Source organism: Dermochelys coriacea, chromosome 9 (assembly GCF_009764565.3).
Source record: "Dermochelys coriacea isolate rDerCor1 chromosome 9, rDerCor1.pri.v4, whole genome shotgun sequence".
NCBI classification, from domain to species: domain Eukaryota; kingdom Metazoa; phylum Chordata; order Testudines; family Dermochelyidae; genus Dermochelys; species Dermochelys coriacea.
The window spans coordinates 76,722,352-76,746,311 of record NC_050076.1 but is presented as its reverse complement, the minus strand read 5'-3'; the positions used below and the strand labels follow the sequence as shown (position 1 = coordinate 76,746,311).

General features: G+C 42.2%; 1 protein-coding gene across 1 annotated transcript in view; it reads left to right on the top strand.

Moving 5' to 3' along the window:
* Positions 1–23,960, top strand: part of LOC119860920 (sodium/hydrogen exchanger 2-like) — a 66,267-nt gene that overhangs the window by 15,828 nt on the left and 26,479 nt on the right. The window contains exons 4-6 of the mRNA XM_038415120.2: positions 2,922–3,139; positions 10,672–10,868; positions 18,973–19,062. Coding sequence (XP_038271048.1) covers positions 2,922–3,139; positions 10,672–10,868; positions 18,973–19,062 — 505 coding nt within the window. The remainder of the gene's footprint in view (positions 1–2,921; positions 3,140–10,671; positions 10,869–18,972; positions 19,063–23,960) is intronic.

Here is a 23,960-nt window from a genome sequence, read left to right as displayed (position 1 = left end):
TCAATTTCCTGGAACTTGCATATGAAATAAGAAAGGATGTAAATTGCAGGTAAAATAAGACTTAAAAATGATGAGATTAAAATCAAAGAGAGGGAGGGAGGGAGAGAAAAGAAAGGTGGACAGAAATGTTCTCATCTCTCTTTTTCATGCCCATAGCTAAACTGTATATTCACTGGGAGGGGCACACAGTTGTGACTTTGCCAATAAAGCCCAAACACCCAGTCAGAATGTGTTTTTTGCAGTCAGTGTCCAACGCTAATCTCCTCGGCAGTGTATACTGCTTCCCACTGCATAAGTTTGTCATTCTGTGGTCCCTGTATTATATGCCGAATGACCACCAGCTGAGAACATGAATTATGAATAGAATGGACCAGCAGTAGCCAATGGCTATTTGGAAAACTATGGAGTGGCAGGCACTAGTAAAGTAAAATTTAAAGTCAATAGGCTAGATCCTATGTGGATCAGACCAATTTATCTCAGTGTAATGCTAGCAGCTTCAGGGAAGTTACTCCTGATGTACACGGATGTAGATTAGAAGAAAACGAGGCCCTTTGCTTCAGAGAGTTGTTGTCAAAATAGCAATGGTGACGAGAATTGAGAAACTGATATTTGTCTTGCCTTCATTTAACCAGTCCTTTAGTACAATGTATTTCAGCCAAAGTAACATACCCTCCCTCCCCCCCCCCCATCAGTGCTTTGGCTCTTTGATTCCAATTGCTTTGACCTTCTGAGATTGCTAGGCTGAAATTATACTGATTTGAAAAGATGATGAATTAGGCTAACCACGTATATCCTGTAGTTTCAATAACCAATTATCCATGAACAATTAAAGGGTAAAAGTTTTAACTGGTGCTTCACACTTCTAAAATGACCTTGTATGTAATACATGAAGAGGTAAAATGTTACTGCTGTAGTGACACTCTCTATTTTCCTCAGAAGCACAGTGGTCCTGTTGGAAGCCTGCTCTGTGTTCATCACACAGCCTAGTGAATGTTCAGTAAGGTTTCTTTGATATCAGTTGAGCTCTCTGTAGTCCTGATTTAAGGGGCCAGCTCCTCAGCTGGGGCCAAAGAACATAGCAGCTCAGGATGGGGATGGGAATGTAAAATGTGCTTCCCGCATCCAGGGCTGGCTGAGCACTGGGCCAGTCCCTGGTGTTAGTTAGAACAGCTTGCAGGCTACTCATATGCTATGTTGGCTGCCTCTGGCCCCGAGAGTCTGATACAGAAGCCATGGATCAGCCAGATATGAAGAAGCTCTCTTCACACCCCTCATGCCAGCAGCACAGGAGCTACCTCAGGTCTCTGTATTCTGAAGGTTCCTTTGACTGGGATGATCTTCCTGTGGCTGATTATTGTGGTTTTAGGGCCAGAATTCACCAGATATGCTTCCCAAAGCATCAGAGAACAGTGCAGAATCTGGGCGAACGCCTTTGTGCATGACATTCTCCTCAGCCCACCTCATCACATGCTACTTCTCAGCACAACCCTCTCTGAGACTGTGTGGAAGCTATGAAAAGGCAATAAATACTTAGCTCATCAGCATTATCCTATGTGCCATACTGATCTGTCAGTTAGAGCTGGTTTCTGTGGGCCCATGGGGTGGCACGGGAATGGAGTTATAAAAAGACACAATATACAGAAAAACACTGGAAATACTCTCAAGATTTTTTTTAAAGAAATTATGCTTTAAAAAAAGAAATTATACCACTATTATACTTTTGAGAGATCAAAATTTTATGGGCCAGATTCTGGTTTCATAGTGGTGTAAACTCCATTGAATGAGCTGAATTACTTCAGATTTACACTGGTGTAACTTATGTCAGAATTTGCTCCCGTTCCTTTTCTGTAATTCTTGTCTCTTCAGTATTGTCTCATCATTTCCTTATACTCCCTACTGCCAGTTTGCAGCATCCACCCAAGGTCTTGCACTTGGACTGTAACCTCTTCAGGGCAGGGACTGCCTCTTTGTTATGTGCATCTACAGAGCCTAGAACAGTGGGGCGTGATCCATAACTGGGACCCTGAGGCACCATGGTAATACAAATAAAAATGTACTGCAGAGAGCAATTTGTATTGTGTGTAGGGAACAGTCCTGTAATGACAGGGAGATGAACTTGGTTATTATCTAACAGGCCTTTTGTATATCTAATATTTATGAGTCTTTGATTCCAAAAATTGAGGTTTAGTCTTGATTAGAATCTGTCAGTGTTGCACTGCTTATGGCAAACAGATTACAGGAAGTGTAATGTATATGCAATATACTAATAATGATATTAAAAAGCTACATTAAAAGAATGTTACAAAGTTGCAAAGTAAAACACTCAAAAGTTAGGAAATGCTAGAAATAAGGAGGCCCCTGGAGGAGGTGTTAGATCTTCTCAATGAAATATTTTTAAGAATATTTTAACATAGGCAAACCAATGCATTTTTCCCCCTAACCTCATTCTGAGAAACAGCTGAACCTTTTTTGCTGAAATTTTCCAGAAAACATCAGTCTGAGGCAAATACCCAGGATTGAAAATTTAGCTCAAATTGTTAAAGTTTGGCAAACTTATAAGGAACTGAAAACAGGGTCTTATAATGGAAAGAGTTGGGCAACATTAACTATAGGTGTCGCTACCTCCCTACAATAAATGTAATAACTTAGCATTTATTTATTAAGGGCCTGATCCAAATACCCTTACTCAAATACCCTTACTCACACAGAGTAGTCTCTTTCTGCACAAGTAGTTTCACTGATTTTTAATAGAATTACTTGGGGAGTAAGGTACTACTTAGTGAGTCTCAGCATACCAGAATCTGACCCTAAACTAAGTCTTACATTGTCTTGGAAAAGCTATGATATAATTTTTGCCTATCTAGTATGTTCCTCCAACCAACCTATGTACCATATGTAATTGCTTTATTTTCTTTCCTCAGTATTATTGCTTGTGCCATGGGCATGAAACGTTATGTGGAGGCGAACATCTCTCTAAAGTCTCACACTACAATCAAATACTTTATGAAGATGTGGAGCAGTGTTAGTGATACCCTTATCTTCATCTTTCTTGGGGTCTCTACCATTGGAGACAACCACGAGTGGAGTTGGTCTTATATTTGCTTTACCGTCATTTTCTGTCTTATTTGGAGAGCACTAGGTATGGTGAAAAAACTGATTTTTCTTTGTGGGAATGAAATGTACAATTTCAGAGTTTATTATGTATTTCATTTAAGTGTAGGAGGGGAGGGACTCTTTGAAAAGTACTGGTTGCCTAACATTCAAAACGTAACCTTTAATTCTAACTGCTGGTTCATTTAGTACTTCCCTTTGTATTTCTACCATGTTTCCAGTTCATTTTATCACATCCTTCAATGGAAAATGTGATTGACTCCCTTTGTTCCTGTACTGGTTAAGGTAAACTGGTTCTTGAGCTAATGGGGGGGGATCTTGTTGTTTTTGGAGCTGATCATCTTGAGTGTGAATCTTATTGTCTCTTCTTAATGTGGTTGTCGGTCTTGGGCACAGACTGATTCAGATGAGTGCCTCAGGATTGGCTTGGACTCCTGAGTACTCAGCTGCTCTAAAGTGTATTCAAGGTCAAATGCTGTCTTAACTGGAAGAAATAAGTCATGTATTGGCTTGGTTGCATGTGAATCATTGCCATTAGCTGAGAAGGTGGTGGACTGGATGTTATGTATAAGCAGTTCTCTCTGCTGACTGAGCTAATGAGCTGTATTATTAGCTTGAGAAGCAGAGGCCTGTGTTTTGTAGTGAAATGTGAATCCCCATATGCATCTATGTAGCTGGGTGATCAATCCAGAGTCCTTATACACAATGTGTTGCCATCTCTTACAGTAGATGTGGGATGGACGTATTTTAAAATGACAGCAGTAACTGTACTTAAACCCATGCCAGATTCTGCCTGGCTCTTATATGGGTACAGTGGGCAGAAAGCATGTGAGAAACCCATCACCTGCTTGTTTGGTAACAAGAATTCCCGTTCCTGCACTCACAGTAGCAGAGGAACTGCTCCCTCCTACTGCCCTGGGGCTTGAACTGTGCCCCAAAGAGGGTAGGGAGGATGGAGGTCCATGACTCCATCCATCTGTGCCCTGTCCAGCAGAGCTGGCTACCTATGCAGGAGGAGCAAGCTGTATCTCATAAAGGGATGTGACAGCTGGCACACAGGATCTCTCTGTCCTGGAACTCCTGGACCATTCTGCTTCCCTGTGGAAGAATGTCTTCCACTGAGCTGGTATAGCGGTGCACTGCCCTTTATTATGAGCTATGTCTCCAGTTGAGCCTAGAGATAGGAATCAGTTTGGCTTGCTTTCCTGAATAGATCTGAACGTCACCACAGAATAATAGTAAATGGCTAGCAGCATTGATATAAAAAGTGAAATCTAGCAGGATGCATCAGTTCTGAAGTCATTTCCTCCACATCACCATCACTACAAAACACATGACTTGTGGTGTATGAGCCATATATACCATAGGCCAGATTTCACCACCCGCACTCAGTGCTGGCTTCGCATTTTGCTACTTTAGTTTTAAGTCAGTAAAATCCCTGTCAAACATGTTTGGAATAGTTCTATGTGGAGACGAACTTCCTTGTTGTCCAGAAATATAGAGAAACAGATTTCTGCCCCAGTCCTCCAGTCTGACTGAGCTGTGTCAACTTTACATTCCTGCCCCTAATCCTGGGGCTGCCTCAGTGTCCGACACAAGTTCAAGCACCCTCTGTGCTGCTCTAATTTATGTCAGGTAATTATGGCCCTTAAAGGCACTTACACCTGCTATAGATTGCTGGAATGCAGCTGCACTCTGGACATGCCCCTGTCCTTGTCAGCTTCCTGGTCTGCTCCCTGCACTGGGTATGTGATAACCATGAATTTTCACCATATCTATCTGTTGGTATCTCTATTTTAGATGCTCAGATAGACTCCACTGGTCTCAGCTGCCCCCTCTTAGTGTATCTTTATAATGTCTATATATAAATATATATATGTCTATATCTTTAGAGTCCCTTGGTGGCTCCAGCGTGGAAGGCATGGAGTGTAGCTGGGGCTAGAAGTAGCAGAGAGCTTGGGGTCAGACAGCAGTGTAGCGGCAAGTAGGGTTGCCCAGAATCTCCAGGAATGAAAGATTAATCTTTAATTAAAGGTTATGTCATGTGATGAAACCTCCAGGAATACATCCAACAAAAATTGGCAACCCAAGAGGCAAGGTATCTCCACATGGAGTTCCTAATGTACTCAGGTCTGAGGGGTAGAACCCCTGGCCTCTTCTGTGAGAAGCATTGCCCTTAAATGGAAAAATTGGAAGGAACCTGTGAGCTGATGTCCATGGAGTTTCTGTTCTTTTACACAGGTTTTTCCTGCATAGAAGAGCTCTGGGGCCTTAAAATGGAGGCAGCCAGCAAAAATGCGAGAAGCCCAGTATTTGGTAAAGTTTTGAGTTAGCATGTCTAAGAACATAAGCAACTGAGGGGAGCTGCAGTTACATCAAGATATTTTTTGCAGAGGATAATCCACACTTTCTGCAGCACAGGATGGAAATGATATGAACCAAGACCTCTGCAGCTGTAAATTCTCCTGTAGGAACAGCTAGGAAATGTTAATGGGCAAATGGTATCCTTGAAACAGAGCAAAACTGGAGATTAAACTAGGCTTCAGAGCCAGGCACTGCAATGTTCAGAATAAGATTCAGTGAGTAACAAATAGTGGATGAACACCTCCCCTGATGATGATGTGGAGGTCCCATGATTACTTTTTCTCTCATCTTATATTTTTAAAGCAGAGGGCTAAACCTCTCCTTTACTCAGCAACCCTAGGATACTCCCAACCTTACTTTTTTAGGGATTCTTCCTTGCTGTCATAAAAATAAAGGGTATAATATAAATATAAATAAATATTTTGGTGGAAGACGTCTCCAAGTGGGCTTTTTCCCTGTTCTTTGTTTAACATGCTTGATGGTGGCAGCAAAGGGTGAAAAGGACAAGGCAAAGTTTGTACCTTGGGGAAGTTTTTAACCTAAGCTGGTAAGAATAAGCTTAGGGGGTCTTTCATGCAGGTCCCCACATCTGTACCCTAGAGTTCAGAGTGGGGAAGGAACCTTGACACTTACCATAAAGGACACAACACATGCTCCTAGCCCAGAGTTTGGAGACATTATATAAACAAATACTATGCAAATATAGAGACTTAATATATAGCCTAGTATTGTGCCCTGTTGTTCTATGTCTTTGTTCTTCTTTCTTTACCTACCTGGGCACAATGTATAGAGTGTTTTATATAGGAGAGATTTTCCCACTCTCTATGGCCACTTTTTGCTCCATAAAAGCCCCTAGGCCAGCAATAGGAGACTTTCCCCCATGTAGTTATGGGAAACACAGGGTCCCTTGCCAGTCCCAGTATGTTGGGGTGCCCCATGCTACAGCATTTCTGAACAGCTCTGACTGTCTGACTTAGAGCAGCTCCTTCAGACACCTAAATAATGCTGGGGTCTCACCAGCCCAGAATTCTAATGATGTAAATGTGGCTTAAAGCCTTAAAGTTAGGAAGTTTATACTGCCAATGCCTGGGCATTTCCTAAGCTGTAGCTAATAAGAGGACTTCCATTTGTGGGTTTGTCAGTCAGGCACCTTTCACAACCACTTCAATTCATATAGACATTTTGTTAGAGAAACAACACATCTTTTTTCATATAGAGGCATGACAGGTAGAACTCAGGCATGCTAGGGGAAGGTTAGCCATTTAAATGGGCAAGTTAAACAAGACCCAGGGCTAACTTGCTCTCCTCATCACTAGCTTGTAAACCTACAACTGAGAATACAGAGTCACTCATGGGTGGGGAGACCAAGACCAAGTTCTAAATGGGAGGGTAGGGATAGGCCCAAAATCCTTTTCTAACACACTTGGAGTTGAAAATGATCTTAAATCTGAAAAAAGGCTGTGCCCTAGATATTTGCTGGCTTTTACAGTAACCAGACAAAAACCAGACCACATGTAAGCAGGTGCAACCCCCAAAGACATTTTCCAGTGTTTGTAAATCGTCAGGAAAATGGGTGAAAGTAGTAAAGGAGTGTAACTTGCACTGATTTGGCATTCAGGGAGCATGATTCTCCACTGCCCTGCACCACATGGAGTCACCGATATCTGTGCAAAGTCGAGGAGGGGTGTTTGACAACCACTTTGCACAGGTGGAAGGGACCCCACAATGCAGTGGAGAATCAGGCCTCTTGATACTGGGATTTAATCCTGGAGCCCATATAGGCTGATCAGATAGCAAGTGTGAAAAATTGGGACGGGGGTGGGGGATAATTGGAAACTATATAAGAAAAAGCCCCAAATATCAGGACTGTTCCTATAAAATCAGGACATCTGGTCACTCTAAGCTTGTAGCTACCGTGCAGTCTCTTTTCTTTTCTAGGGATGCTTTTTATAACTTAATCTTAAATTAATGTACAAAGTATTCACAAGCATAGTACATTTTTGAGAAGAAAGGTGGCACCTAGAATTTGTGAACGCTGCTTCATAGGGTGTCTGTTTACAAACCACTAAAGCAACCAGAAATACCTTTGTGGTTAAAACTTGACCTGACGTTTAATAGGCTCATCAACAAATGACTTAAATTGGATTCTCAGTGATTATCAACAAGACATGGCAGGATGTGCTTTACTGGCTATTAATACATGACTAGATTTGCTGTTAATGACTGAGTGCCATAAATGTACCTGGAAGCACATTTATTGGTCAATTATGCACACCCTTCAGTGCTTTACTATGAGAAAATGGTTTCCTTTGTTTAAAATGTTTGTTTTCAATGAAATGAAAAAAGCATTCTGAATTATTTGGACTCCCCTTGTTTGAAAACAGCTCATGGCAGGAGGGTGACAAACAATGACAGTAACAATCATTAAAGTACCTAACAACCTGCTCTGGTGTTCCAAGAATAGGCAGTAAACCTCAAATTCTCTATTTACTTATCACATTACCGGAAAGGATTTAATATTGTAAACAGAAAGAGCAAAGAAGAGATGACACCAAAATCAGCCCTGTAATAATTAGGTGCAATTGCCATTGACTTCAAAGGGCGCCAGGCCAACATTCATCCAGGGTTGAATTTCATTCAATATTTTGGTCTCTAGCTCACCTATTTACAATATTTAGGGTATGTTTGCGCTTGGAGCTAAGGGTGCGATTCCCAGCTCAAGGAGACATACTCAGACTAGCTCTCATCAAGCTACCATGGTAAAAATAGTAGTGTAGCCATGGTAACTCAGGCAGGGGCTCGGGCTAGCACCCCCAAGTGCATACCCATGGCCTGGTGGGTTTGTACTTGGGGTGGCAAGCCCCTCCCACTACTTACCACTACTCATGCTTCTTTTCTTTTCTGTAAGAATGTTTGTAGATGGTTTTTTTTGGCAACGGTGATGGTTTTGTGATGGTTTTTGAGGACCCTAAACCTGAGAATAAAGCTCTCGTGAAAAGGTCTTTGTGGCGAGAAGTTTTTGATCTTATTGGAGCAGCTGGGCCCTCTCCACCAGGTTCCAGGCCCCCATCCCACTTGTAGAGCCACTCTAATTTTCTCGCTGATGCTACACTAAATCAGGAATAACTCTATTGAAGCCAGCAGAGTAGAGTCACACTGGCATAAGTTGGAGGAGGTCTGAAAAGTGAAGAAAAATGAAGCAATTGAGAGGGTGATAGCAGCCCCCAGGACACCAATATTTTGCCATTCTTTAAACAAGTTAGAATTTTCTGCTATCTGTTTATTATGGTGCTTTTCCAAAAGGAGAAATATTTTGGCCCAAATAGTTAATCATATGCTACGTGTTCAGCCAAACAGACCCTGAGTTAATTTAAGGGACATAAATGATAATTGACTGTATGAATGGAAAATGTATTTATTACTGACCAATCTTACTTAAAGATGGCACTTGAAATTAATTTGCATGTGAATTACTGGCTGCATTTGGCTCTGGTCTAGTTCTGAAATAAGTTTCTATGTAGCATTTTTTCAAACTAAAAGTATTATTGTCAGTTAGATAGAACATTAAAAATGAAAACTGGAGTTTTTGTCATTATCTACTCCTCTTGGCCTTAATTCCCGAGTGCTCCTGGAGCTGGGAATACATCATGGACACAGTTCCAGTTAATCATGTTCGCTATTCCTGAATATTCCAAGATTTCTTGTTTTCTCCAAATTGTTCCTCTGTGTGATAGAAATTGGTTATTGCTAGTTATCAGAGTGTGTGGGGAGGTGTTTGTATATTGTTGTTTTTAAAGTTTACTTCCCAACAAATAAGGTGGATAATGTCTTTAAAACATTTTTAAAAAAAGCTGTAGTGATGTGAGAGGGCGGTGGAGAGAATTAATGACCCTTTTATGTTATCAGCTCTCAAACCAGCCATTAATCTTGAAGATTAATCTTCAAGAAATGAAAAGTCCAGGGTCTCTGTTGTTATTGCTTAATTATAGTCACTGTTTAGAGTTTAAGGGCCTGATTCTGATCTCATTTGTACAGATTCCATTGTGTAAATGGGGTAAGGCCTGATTTACACAGGTGTTAATGAGGTTAATGAGAATCAGGCCCTAGAAGTTCAGAGCCACGTACATGTTTCTTTCTCAGTTTCTATAACAGGGATATTGTCATTAATAGACCCACAGTTTGACCAACTGTAACTTTTTGCTCCTGTTTAATTGCAAATGATTATAAATTGCATCAATTGCTGTGGCACCTTTCATAAACTTAAAGTTCACATAGTATTAATCTCTATGAATTAGAGACTGCCAAATACACCAGTTTAATGCAATTAATATATATATTTATATATAATATTTCATGTGCCCTGGCTGTTGGTTAAAACTAAATGCAGTTCAAAAGGTAACTGTAACTAAATTATTTAAATAATTTTAAGATTGCCAGTTTGCCCTTGAGAGAATATTTATCACCCAGAAAATCCAATAATTAATTACCAATCACAATGAATCAACTACTGTTTAAGTCAATTCCCAGGGTCAATTTTCACATTAGTATATTGATGAATATGAATTCTTGGACCTGTGCATTACTGTTAATATGAAACAAAGAGTGACTTTTAAAATATTTTTTTAAACTGCCATCAAAACAAATATGTTAATACACTGTATTGTACTATAATAGTTATTATTTATTAAATATTCAGTTAATACTTAGCACTTATTCACTAACCTAATTTGTATATTTTAGGAACACCTCAGTGATGGCTATGTACATAAACAAACTCTGGGGAAACCTGATTCTTGTTCTAAAAGGAACCCCAGTTTCAAGAATATATCCTGATGACAAGGTTGATAGTATCCAACAACAGATATTACCAAAAGAACAGTCTAATGTCTTATATATACACAAGACCTACCAAACCATGGCCATTCAACACTATTTCCTGTCTCCTCCAAGTCATACATAATTGGGTCTGGATTCTTAGCTATTTTGGGGCTAGTACCAGACAGATAGAAACCCAGTGGATCTGGCCAGTGGAGGAGTGTGGTATATTACCAAATTCTTCAATGCTCTATTCCTACTGATGTGTAATTTGTTCACAATGTAATAGCCACTTCTTTCAAGCTGTTTCCTGCCATTATGAATGCTGTATAAGTTCTCTTCTTGCTTGTTAATTTCCCATCTTCTTTCCTGCTTTAATAGGGATTCTTGTATTGACTTTCTTCGTGAACCGATTACATGTGAACACCATTACCAGCAAGGATCAGTTTATTATAGCATATGGGGGTCTTAGAGGTGCCATCTGTTTCTCTCTGGTTTTCTTGCTCCCTGACTTCCCTAGAAAGAAACTCTTCATTGCAGCCACAACTGTAGTTATTCTCTTCACTGTGTTTGTACAGGTAAGAATACTATCAATATGATAGAATGCCTACATCAGTCCAATTATCGCATAGGGCATGACAGTGTTTTTGTTTCAGATACATGGCTGATACTGACACTTTAGATTTAGTGTGGACTCTAATTGGACAAAAGAATTGAACATAAAGCTATCAGACCTTTTCTTGTATCAGGCATACAGAGGTTAGAATTCTTATTGAACGAGGTAGGAGTTGGGAGAATGTGTCTTATATTTGTGGTTGACAACAGTCGCTGAGTAACACTGTTAGGCCTTGTCTACGTGAGTCTTTTCCATGTTGACAAATTCCATCTTTGCACTGGTGTAGCTCTACCAGGGGTAATAATGATGAAAAGTTTAGTAGGAAAAAGCTAATGTAGATATCCCTGTAAAGCGAGGCCCTTAGCTATTTTACCAAAGAGCAGAATGAGCACCAAAGTAAAATACACTCTAGGATTTGATACCCGATTAAGGAGAAAAACAGGTGTTATGTTGGGTATTGTCACAGAGCTGCCATCTCAGAGCACCCCATCCTGGCATGAGATGACCCTGCAGGAGCTTCTACCTCAGTTTCCTCTTCTCAGGGCTCCTCAAGAATACTTCTCAAACACACTCTGGACTATGAGATGGGTTAATTTATTAATATCAAATCACAAAATAAACACCAGTGCCATAACTCAAAAGGTTCTGGCTTCATTGTCTTTGGTGACCTGAGGCTCTTTGTCAGTCTCAGTTTTGCTTTAGGCTGGAGGGCTCTCATGCTTACCCCCGGGAGTCCCCCACTAGAGTTCAAAAGCTCAAATGAAGCAATAACACAAACATCATCCATCCAACCTGGACTTAATAAAAGCCTCACATTCCTCCTGGGTTTTTCCCAATTCCCTGCTTGTTGCAGGGCCAGATTAACCTTTTGTGAGCCTGGCGCTAAACATATTTATGGGTCCCCATTGGAGCAATTGAGCATGATGTGGGGAGAATGGTCTCCAGAGCGAGGGGCTGACCAGGGGCATGGCATGACAGGGGTGGCCCCGCTCTGCCAAGCCCAGTGCGAGGGCACTATTTATAAACCGGCAGTTGCCAGATCCACAATGGCCCGCCCAGTCTTGTGCTGCCAGCATGTCCTTTCCCCTTGGGGGTGGGCCCATGCCGCGCCACACATCCCCCCCTGCCCAACACTGGAACACCTCCCCCCCGATTCCCTATGGCCAGAGCCCCCCCCCAGCCTCGCTATGGCCAGAGCCCCCATCCGCCACAAATGCACAGTGCCCTGCACACCACCATCCCTGCCCAGTGCCCCCCTGCCCATAGCCCCACCACAACTGCCCAGCATCCCACACAGAACCCCCACTCCCTAGTGCCTCAACACAGAGATTTTTCCTGCTTTCTCACAGCCCGTCTCCCCCCCACGTCCTCCAGAGACCCACTCCCACACGCCCTGCCTCCCGGCTGCACTCACCGGCCCTCTGGGAGGTGACTGTGTCTGCCAGGCTGAGCTGCCAGTGCAGCCAGGGCATGGAATCATTCCAGCCCCTTGGGAGTGGCGCCATCAGCCAGGCCAGGGCCTGCCCTGGCTGGGCTCCCTCAGAACCCACTTGCCTGGAGGGGCCCAGCCAAGCCCCCCACTGCCCGCCCCCCCAAACTGGCCAAGACTGGCCAGGCTTCTGCAATAGTCCCAGGCGGCTCAGCTCCAGGGAGACAGGTGGAGCCCCACCGGTGATGAGAAGCGGAGACTTCCCGGAGCCGGAGGTGCACTGGGGTCTGGCCAGGAGGCAGAGAGAAGCCGGTGGGTGGGGCCAGGGGGTGGAGAGGAGCCCTTGGCCAGTCGGTGGGGAGGCCGAGAGGAGCAAGTGGTGGGCGGGGGAGGAGAGCCAATGGGCTCCCAGGGTTTCAGGGCGCAGTGCAAGCAGAGCAGGCCGGGGCCCCTTCTGAGCATGGGCCCGGTTCCATGGCGCCACTGGTGCCATTGTAAACCTGCCACTGGCTTGTTGTACGGCACAGGGGCCGCAGGGGCACTTCCCAGTGCTCCCTCTTGCTCCAGTGGCTCCTTCTCCCATTCCCCCGGCCATCCAGCTAGTGGCCTGTCTCCCTATTCTCACGGAGCACCTGCAGAGCTTTCCGCTCTCTGCATTCATTCTCTCAGGCAGCGAAAGCCCCACATCTGCTCTCTCTGCCCTGACTCACCCAGATTCCTCTGCTCTAGGGCCCAGGTGCCTTCTCTTAAGCCATCTGAGCATCAGCTGATCGTCCCAGGTGCACTAGCCTCTTCCCTCTTAAAAGGCCAATGCTGTCCTGTGGCAGGCATATTTGGATTTGTAGTAAGATGGAACTTTAGTTAAACCCTCCTCCAGACAAGGTCAATTCTCACTACACCAGGATAGAGAACAAAGGAACGGAAGCATTCTAAACCCACTTAACACTAAGGGCAAGATTTTAAAAAATAACTAGTGATTTTGAACGTCTCAGTTTTTGGCATGAGACAACTTAAAGGGGCCTGATTTTGAGTGGGTGGTACTGATTTTGAGAGGCTCAGAACCTTCTGAAAATCAGGTCTCTTTATGATACACACAACAACTGGGGCAATCAAAATCACTAGTCACTGGAAAATCTTGGCTTTAGTATATATGTCAGAGATAGCTTCACATACATACAAAAAGACAGGTGTTAGCACTTTATGATGTTTCATTGAAAGAAGGCCCTGCCCTTGTGATAACTTTAAATTGCCATATTGTCTTGCGTTGAAAAAGGATTGGGGTGTATGGCTAGTTAGATAAGTAAGAAAAATCAGACACAAACAAAATAATGGTTCATTATAGTCCAGTTCATGGAAAAAGTGGATTTTTAAGGGGTTTATTATTCCTCAAGAATAATATGACAAATAAGATGATACCACACATGTTAGCCAGATGCTCTTGTCTTACAACCCAAGGTGGCTCGAATATATTATCTTACTAGTAAGATAAAAAGATAGAAACTTTGCCAACCAAGCTGAGTTTGGAAGCATTCTGACTTTATCTAGATGTTTTGTAATGATAAGAAATGGAATTATGAAAAAGGATCCAGTGAGCTAACAGCACAATTGTTAATCTCTGTATCTCACAAATGATGTAATTTTTCATAGATGCTTCTGATTAAGGTTCAAAATTTGTTTCCATGTTTACTTAAAGTGAGGTAAATTAGAGAATCTGCCACTAGTTGCCATGCACTGAAGTTAGTCCTGCTTCTGTTCCTGCGAATCTGTGGATATCTGATTTATAGCTGTGGATATCTGCATTCGCGGACCATGTTTGCGGATCGCAGATGGATGCAGATCCAAATTTTATATCTAGAGCTCTGCAAATCTGTGGATATCCACGTACCATGTTTGTGGATTGCGGATTGGATGCAGATACAAATTTTGTATCCAGGCAGGGCTCTAAATCAATGGAGGTTTTGTTATAGACTGGAATAGAATGGGGATCGGGTCCCTAGAATTTTAAGAGTAATTAAATGGCCTTTCTGTTAAACAGGAGAGCTGGAACAATTTGTATAGCGTATATTGGTAAAGCCTGTATATAATGAAAACCATTTCAAGCCAGGGAGTGTGGCAGCACTCCTCACCCCCAAGTTCCAGCACGTATGCTGTTAAATGATATAATTTTACATTGGGATTCTAATGGCAATCTTTTTAAAAATGTTAGTTTCAAAATACTTCTGTCTATATGAAATTTCTTGCTTATATGTTTCTGTTTCAATATATGTTGGTCTCTCTTTTTTACAATGTCCCACTTTTATTTTAAAATGATTACTAATTCCCCTTTCTTATATGTAAATGAAGGTGAAAGATTTCCCATCATTTTAGTGTATGCTAATACTGAAGGTCATTAAGACCTACTTTGATTGTGGGGTCCGTTTATAACTTGTGTGCTTCCCTTTAAGGAAAAATGAACATCTCTTGGAATTCAATGCCATCTAGTGGTTAATAAATTGCTAGACACTTTTAGTTTGCTAACGATTTTGGCCCTGATTCTCTGCTGCACCCTGTGTTGTCATCATGCTGCAGCAGCAGTGACTCCATGGTTGCATCAAGGTTTCTGATTAAAGCCCAGATTTCATACCTCCCTAAAATGCACTTGCACAGTTAGTTCATTTGAAAACTGGTATATCAGGTCAGGGCCCAAGCTGAGTTTGTGGTACAAATTTGGGATTATCTGGTCAGGGAATTCCCCAAACTGTCCTGTTTTTAAAAGTACAGGGTTAGGTTTAGGGCCTTTATTTCCGTGTAACTGCTTGTGGGAAGCACATGATGCTGATACTCTTGTTTCCTGGAATGAACATAGCCTTATCTTCTCACCTTCCCCCGTTCCACTGGCAGAGTTGGATGAGCAAAGCAGCACAGTAGATCCCAGGGCAGTTCTGCTGCATGTATCTATATGGGGCAAGATTCAGAAGGTCAGTGAAAGGGGTGGCACCATTTAACACAGCTCCATGGGGGTTTCTTGCACCTGTGTGCACAAGCTCCATACAGATTCACCAATCCAATGCCTGCCCTACTCCCCCCCACCCACTTCCCATCCTGTAGAGGGTGTGAAGCAGCTGTTGAGGCTTCTGAAGCCCCATGTAGAGGTGCAGAGTGGCTTCACTGCTGATCCACACCCAGTGGGAGAGAATTTCTTCCACATGTACCCCAGCACATTGCTCATGCTCAGGCTGCATACGAGGTAAAGATTCACACTGGTATGTTTTACAATTGACCCCACACAGCAAAGCTTCTGTGCCTCGTCATATTTGATACGATCAATTGGACAAAACCAGTAATGATCTTGATATACCAATGTGACTGGGCCTGGAGTTGAGTCAGACAGGCAGCCGGATCTCTATTGTGGAGCATAATTTCCAGTCCTATCTGGCAGATTGAATGGAGTGAGTGGAGGCCAGGGGGTGGGAAAAGGGGAGTTGGGTTTAGGTTGACAAGTTTTAAGATGCAAATGTGGGTGACAAATTGAAAAGATCTGGTCACTTGGCCGGACCGCTACTGCAGAGAGACTGAGTCCCTGACAAAGGTTGCTCTAAGGCAGCGGTTCCATTCCGCAGAAGCTTCGTAAAATAATTCTCAGGATAGTGGAAGGGCTTTTGTGTAACCTCAGAGCTCAAATGGTGATGTCATCTCCATGCAAAAGGGTGGGACTCCCCTGTGGGTGTGTGTCAATAGAATGAGCCTTTGACCTTGAGTCATTCAGCAGAAACTTAGTATTCATGAAGACTAGCTTGATTCAAATTCTGGGTACCTGTGGCATCATGTAGCAGAGACAGCTAAAAGAATCAGAAACATTTAAACTTGCTTAGAGAAACAACAAGCTTGACATGCCCCAGAGTAGAAAAAATATAAAAACGATAGATCAGATATTAAAGAAAACCGTTTAAAAACCACCGAGTGTAAATTGATCCCATATCCTATGAAATCAATGGGAGTGTTACCAGTTACATCAGTGGATGCAGAACTGGGCCTGGAAAGGTTACTTTGGTGTCCCAGCATTCTTCATAATGCATTTCACCTTGGATGGAAGGGGGAAGAAAGAAATGATTTGTTAAAAAATAACATTCATGGTGCTGTTGTTTTTAAAGCTTTTTCTTTTTTGATGTACGTCAGCAGCTTGTATTAATAATGGCACAAATCCTGGCCGCAGTGAGAGCTTTTGTGTTAGTAAAGACTGAGTAAAAATGGCAGGGCATAGTGTAATTGGTCTTGATACTGGTGCAGAGGGGTAAAGGGATGTGCAAGGAATCTTGAGGGAACACAAATTGCTTCTTTCTCTTGGAAAGCCCCAGCTGATTATCTGGCAATGCCTTTACTAGACCCAAAACATTATATGTAAGCAGTTAGGTGTGGCCATGCATGGTTATAGCCATGCAGTATATAACCCAGTCACAATGTCTATTTTGGTCGATCTGAACCTGTGGCAAGTGTATCCTCATCATTCCTAAATTTACACAGCAGGAGTGATCAGTAATTTTGTGAAGTTTTTTGGGCAATTAAAAGATGCTCGGTTCTCCCAGACTGGCCTGATGTATGCCACTTGCACTATAAAGTCCTCAAAAGAGCCTTTCCTTTGTCTTGAATGCCACAAAGAAGCTTCATCGTTTTTTCTCTCAATGTCCTTTAAAAACTAAATGCCATGTTCTCCATTTATAGTTCACTCTCTCTGCCTATTCAGACCGTGACCTCCCTGGTGAAATTGCTAAGGAGGAACTGTTAAATTGTGAAGGTTTTTGTTTTGAGTTTTTTGTGTGATGTGGACACTTGTCCACTAGCAACCGGATTGACACCAGTAATACATTTCACACAGGTTAGATACAGCCATCAATCAGTATGAAGGCCATGATCCAGCAAGTTTATCCATGTGGCTGCAGGAGTCTCCCTCCCCCCAACCCCCCGCCAGAACTCTGTTGAAGTCAATGGGGCTCTGCACAAGCACGGGGCCTGCTCGTATAAAACACCACTCAGGATCAGAGCCATAGAAATCTCTTTCTGTGTATGTGAGAAGTTGGGAGTCATGGTCACAGAACTCAGTACTGTCAGTTTAAAATGAAAACAAACCCAGCTGATTATCCAGCAAAAGACAAGAGGCCAAATTACATAGGCGCTGCTTAATTTGCAATATGTGTTATTTCTAAATTTGTAAGATTTATATTATTTACACTGAATGTTGATGAATTCTGTATTGACATTAGTGGTTAAAATGACACATTAATTGTTCTTGCAATTAAAGCTGTCCTCCGTGCCAACTCTTGTGACATTCAAGAGAGCATCAGCTACAGTATCATTTCTGCTGCAGGCTTAGCATAGGAAAGCCATTTCTTAAAGTGGCAAACTTAAGAGATATAATGGATTGTAATCACAGCAGAACGTCAGTATTTCTCATTCATGAGGCCATGGAAAGATTTTTTAAAAACTCTTTTCCCCCTCCCTCCCCAGTTAGAGTCATAGATAGATAAATCACAGATGCTGACAGTAAAGATTAATAACAGATGACACAGTAAATCAAAAAGTTAACGAACCCAGGACCCTCTTCACAACAGGCAAACACTTAGCTTGGCTCTGCAGGATGTGGAGTCCCTCCTGCAAGGTGCTCAGCACTGTCATCAGTTAACATGTTTAAATTTTGACTAGACCTCTTTCTACAAGACATGCTAGCGCTCATACAGAAGTTTTAGGCTTTACAGCTGCATGAAATTTGTCATTGGAATACTTTATTCACCAAAACAGGAAGTTTCAGTGTGACCAAAACTGTTTAATGGATTCAGGTGGAATTTGGCAAATAGTTTTGGCTGAATGAAAAATGAAAAAATGCATTTTTTTTTAAAATCACAATGAACTGTTTTGTCATTTTTGAAATATCATGCTTTGACTGTTCGTTTGGAAATGATATTTTCTTTCTAAATTTAGCTAGATTTGTTTGAATTATTTGCAAAGGGTAAAAAAAAAACCCACCTGAAAATGTAACATAGTAGAATGAAAAAAAAAATTTTGGATCAAACAAAATATTTTGTTTACCCTGAAATAGTTTTTAAAAAATTCTTTAGGTGAGAAAAAAATAAAAAAATCAGTTTCAATTAGACTCCAAATGTTTTTTCCCCCTCAGATTTTTTCAGTTTGGCCACCAAACTGAAAAAAAATCAATTAATTGTGGAGTTTTAATAGACTTGAGGCAGAAATTACTGGATGAGGTTCTGTGACCTGTATAATGCAAGAAGAAATGCAATGGCCTTAAAATCTATGGATATGTGACAGTACTGGAATCGTTAACATAGCTTTTCTGTAGGTAAATAAAGTTTTTGGGCTGCAAACAGGTACAGAGTTTTTCACAGACAGTGGCTTCACATACTGAAAAGAGCAAAAGAGCTGAGGAGAGAGACTGGCGCAAAGAACTCTTCTGCCTGGAAACAAGTCAGGATTCAGTGCCTCAGGAACTGCGTTGCTATGCTAATTTTGTGTTGACGTGGGTGATGCTCTTCAACAGCAAATTTTCAGCACAGGCTAAAAGATATATAACTAGAAAACGTGCTGGTCCTTTGAAAAGTTGCTGTGTTGTGAAGAGAGCCTGATTTGTGTGTGTGTCATTATTCTGCAGGGAATGACCATCCGTCCTCTCGTTGACTTATTAGATGTGAAGAGAAAAAGAGAAAGTGCACCCACGGTGGGAGAACAGATTCACATCCGGGTAAGTGGCTCAGCAATTTATGCCTAGCCAAAGGGTGGGTGTGATTGCAGCATTTCAGTTTGCTTTGCTAATAGGCCCTGATCCTGCCAAGCAATTTGGCTATGAGGACCCTTCAGCCCTTGCAGAGTCCTGTTTAGTTCAGCGGGAGTTTCGGAATGCAGATTCCTTTCAGGCTCAGGGTCATATGAAGATAATAAGCTCTGCTATTCTTTATTTGTATTGCAGTAGCACACAGGGACCTGATCATGGTGCCATTGTGCTAGATGCTGTACCTGCCCCAAAGAGTTTACAGTTTAACCTAACCTGGTCCTTTCTGCCTGTCTGGAAGGGATCAAGGAGGCAGTGGGGGAGGGGGCTTTCCTAGTTGGGGGAATGACCCGGCATTGGTGCCCTGTGCACCAGGCACTAGCCCCAGCTCTGGACCTAGTGGTAAGAAGTTAGCATATAGGCTTAGTTGTAGTTCTGTTTTTTGTGTTTCTGTGGGGGTTCTGGATGGCCACTAATAATCACCATATGCTAGAAGGACACCCTGCAAAAGAAAAGAGCTAACACCAAAGGAAAACACAGCCCCAAACATGGTCAGAGCTCTGAGTTGCGGGGGCTGGCTGCGACATGATAGCAAGTCGAGTGGTAATGTATATGGATATATTCATATACATGGCAATTACATCTCTCAGCTTTGGTCCCTCAGCAGCAGCCTCCTCCAAAGCCCGCTGAAGTCATTGAAAAGACTCTCATTTAATTCATGCCACAGAAGTAAGAGCAATTAATCCTATTCTTGGGATGAAGATACTCCTAACAGAAAGAAGGCCTCCTGTGTAGTAGTTTTCCATGTCCAGCATTTGTTGTAAGTCGGCTTTAGCCCACATAAGCACAGATATTCACCCCCCCCCCCCAAATATACACTGGAAATCCCCACTTTACAGGCTTTGCAAACATAGGCTGGGCAGGGGATGAGAAATCCTTTCATCTGGTTTATGCAGAAGAGCTATCATGCTGTTTGCTACCCTGCTTGTGTGCACAAGTGCTACACAAATAGCCCGCAAAGAGTTGTCACGTGAGCCCCAGAGCAAGGCTGGGCCCTGAGGAAGTGGTAAATCTAATTGGTAAATCTAATCTAATCTAATCTAATCTAATTAATTTGTAGCTTCAAATTGCAAGGGATTATCACACTCGAAAAACCAAATGTACATTGTTTCCCTAACACAGCAGTACAGAGTTCTAAAGTAATTTAATTTGGTGGATTTGGCTCACTTCCTATTTGAAGTTAAGTATCAGCCATTTCTATGAGCCTTTATGTAATTGGAAAACTTTATTTAGTGTGTTTCAGCATTGGTAGATCTGAGTTGGTGTAATATTAACTGTTTCTAAAATGTGAGAGGTGAAAGCATTACAATTATAAAGATAACCTCCCTAAAGTCATTTTTAAACAGCTACACGAACAAGAGAGGAAACAGGCACAGAGAGGCTAAGTGACTTGCTCATAGTCAAGCAGCAGATCAGTGGCAGAGTCCTCAGTAGACCCCATATGTTTACACTCCCAGGACAGTTCCTTTATCTGCTGCATCTAGGACAAAATGAGATACATCCTCAGCTGTGACAAATTTCAGCTCAGAGCAGCTGTAGGGAATGGGGAGGAGACTATGGTGGCTTTACACTTGGCCTAGTCTCAGGGCTGGTCTAAGTTCCCATGAGGTTGTTATGCCAGCTGGGGATTGCTAGAGTGAAGTATGCTTTGGACAAGCTCCCTACTACTTCTGATACACCCTCACACTAAGGGGCCAGGTAGGGGTGATGTAGAACTGGCTACACCAGCTATGTGGACAGAGGATTCCAGCTTGCCAGGGGACTGCTCAGCTGCCAGAGAGACTGCAGTGTACCACTGCAGCAGCCAGAGAGACTGCAGTGTGGGCCAGAATCTAGCGCACTGTGTCTTACATATCACAACAAATAGGATGTTTGATACCTGAGTCGGTAGCAATTCCAGGTAATACGCCTGTTTCTGAGTCTCACTGCCAATACTGATGGTATTACAAACACAAATGAAACAATGAAATGAAATGAAATGAAATGAACTGGTATACAAGGAAAACAGCTAGTGAAAATACACAAAATGCTGCCAAACTCGCCCATGAAACAAACTGGAGAGGCTTTGTTTTTTCTCTGGTCAGCCGAAGTGTTGGTATCATGGCAGTGGGATTTTTTATTAGGCGGTGTCCTTGAAGCATTTTGTCAAAGGTAAAGTATTAGTTATTAATAGTATTTTTTATGGCAAAGCATTTTTACCTGAGTACTAATTCCTAAGGAATATTTCTTTTCTCTTTTTGACAACAGCAATAACTAAAATGAAAACACAGGTGTTTGCTCTGAAAGCACTTGTAGGAAACAGGCTTGGCATTTTCCCAATTAGTATGTATTACAGGGCTTTGTCTAAGGTTAATGGAACAGTTCAATAGGCTGAAGAGGCTTTTCCTATAGCAAACAGGAACCACTTCCTTCTTTTGTTAGAGCATGAATGGTAAATCACCTCTAAAGATGTGTTTATTGGGTAATGTGAGCTAAAAATAGCTATGTACTAATTAAGTAGACACGGTAACAATACAGGTAGCTAGAAAGCAGGCGCTCAGGAACCCAGAGGAAGCTTTCTTCCTTTAATTTATTTCTTCAGAGGAGGTAATTGTTATGCTCTCTCTGGGATCCCTTTTTACCATTTTGACTGAAAGACACAATTTAGGATTTTTAAAACGAAATATTTGCAGTGTTAGTGTTATAACAAGTGGGCCTAATTCTGCAGTCCTTAGACAGCCTGAACTTTTGCATGCAAGAATGGAAATGGATACTTATAAATATGAGTAGATGTGCCGATCTGCTGCCCTGGTGGATCAGTGACTGCTCTGTAACAGTGGCTCAATGGTGATGCACAGTCACAAATGGAGAGCTCCCTATTCCTGCCTTTCTGGCTTGGCTTGGCTGCCCCGGCATCTTCCCATTGTTTACCTTTTTCACTAAAAGCTTCCCCTGCAGGCTGTCCACCCTTCATGTTGCAGCATGCTCTCCCCCACCTCCACTTTTCTTTCCCCACCAATCCCTATTTCTTGCTGTTTCCTAGCTGCCAGCTCTCCCTAGTTCTAACTCCCCACAGGCCAGCACCCTTTGAGAAAGAACTGCCACTCCCTCTTGACAGCCTGCCCACTCCTTTCCTCCCAACACCTTTTTAGCCAATGTACAGAATGTCTTGTAGCCACTCTACACTGGGGATCAGTTGCCTGTCAGCACCATACTGCTGGTGCTGTACAAATAATAATAATTAATAATTAATACCTTCCTGTTAATGATTCTGACTTCTGATCCTTGCTGATCTGAAGGCAGAAAGTGTAAAGATGGGCCAGAGATGTAGTATTTGTGGACATCCCCTAAGATATAATGGGTATATGATTCACCCAATTCACTTACTTATCCAAAAATCCTGGGGGGAGGTGTTATACCAATAAAATAAAAACCAGCAGGATGTTATTAAAGGGGAAAAGGCAAAATACCACATTTATTGTGAATACAGAAAGAATCATAGTAAGCAGTTAGTTATAGCTATAACATTCCATTCAATTTCATATTTATTCACACATTCATTCATACACACAAACACAGGTTCTGCAAGGTTGTTATCATAGTTACCAGCCTTAGAGTTGCTCATGCCAAGCCACTGGCCAGGTGGCCTGGACATGAGGATGGAGCAGGGCCTTGTCAGATGCTCATCTGATGCTCCTGGAAGATGGTTTGCAGAATCAGACCCCAAAGTTCTCACTTTCTAGAGTCTATTTTTATAGGAATTTCTTCCTATGCCAGTCTATGGGAATTGCTTCATCATGCTGTTGCTGAATCAATCAGCAGATGGCACATTCCTGACGGCTCCATGCTGCCAGATGTTATCTTGTTCTTTGGTTCTCCCATTCTTGAGGCTGTTGGGTGGATTCCAGTCTGCCCTCCAGGGGTCCTGTGGTTATTTCCACTTGACGCCTTCTTCAGCCAATGGACACTGGATTCTGAGGCTGGCACCTCCCTGATCATTCAGTTATTATCCACACCAGGCATCCATCCACATACATCCTCTATCTCTATTTTAATCACAATTGTTAACAAAACGAGATAAATACAACAAAAGGGTGGGGAGTCTCTGGGTGCTGTTTCTGTTGTTACAGGGTATTGCTTTGAGTCTCTCTCTGTGTGAGTAAAAAGAAAAGGAGTACTTGTGGCACCTTAGAGACTAACAAATTTATTAGAGCATAAGCTTTCGTGAGCTACAGCTCACTTCATCGGTTGCATCCGATGAAGTGAGCTGTAGCTCACGAAAGCTTATGCTCTAATAAATTTGTTAGTCTCTAAGGTGCCACAAGTACTCCTTTTCTTTTTGCGAATACAGACTAACACGGCTGCTACTCTGAAATCTGTGTGAGTAGTTGTTGTTACAAAGAATTGCTTTGAGAGCAGACTCTGTCTTAGAATGTACTAACACAATTAGCAGCTTGCAAGTTTCACACATAGAGGGAGAGAAACAGTACCGAAAACAAGAGACCTCTTAATTAGTAATACCCTGGAATTTAAACTATGGGGAATCAAATTCATTTATGATTTTGATACAGAACTTCTTTAATATGATACAACAGAGGAGGGGTTAGGTATTTGTTACTCAAACTAAACTCAGCCTGGGAGACCAAGTATTGTCTCATTAGCATTTACTACCACTAGCTAAAGGGAAAAATGAAGCCCTATAAATGTAATAGGAGAGAAATGAGAAGGAAAACTTCTGTGGCATCAAATGTCATGGACTCCCCCTCCCAAACCACTTTTTAAAGGTCCTGGTTTGATGGGCAAAAAAAGTGTGCCTCTCAGGTGTGTTAGCT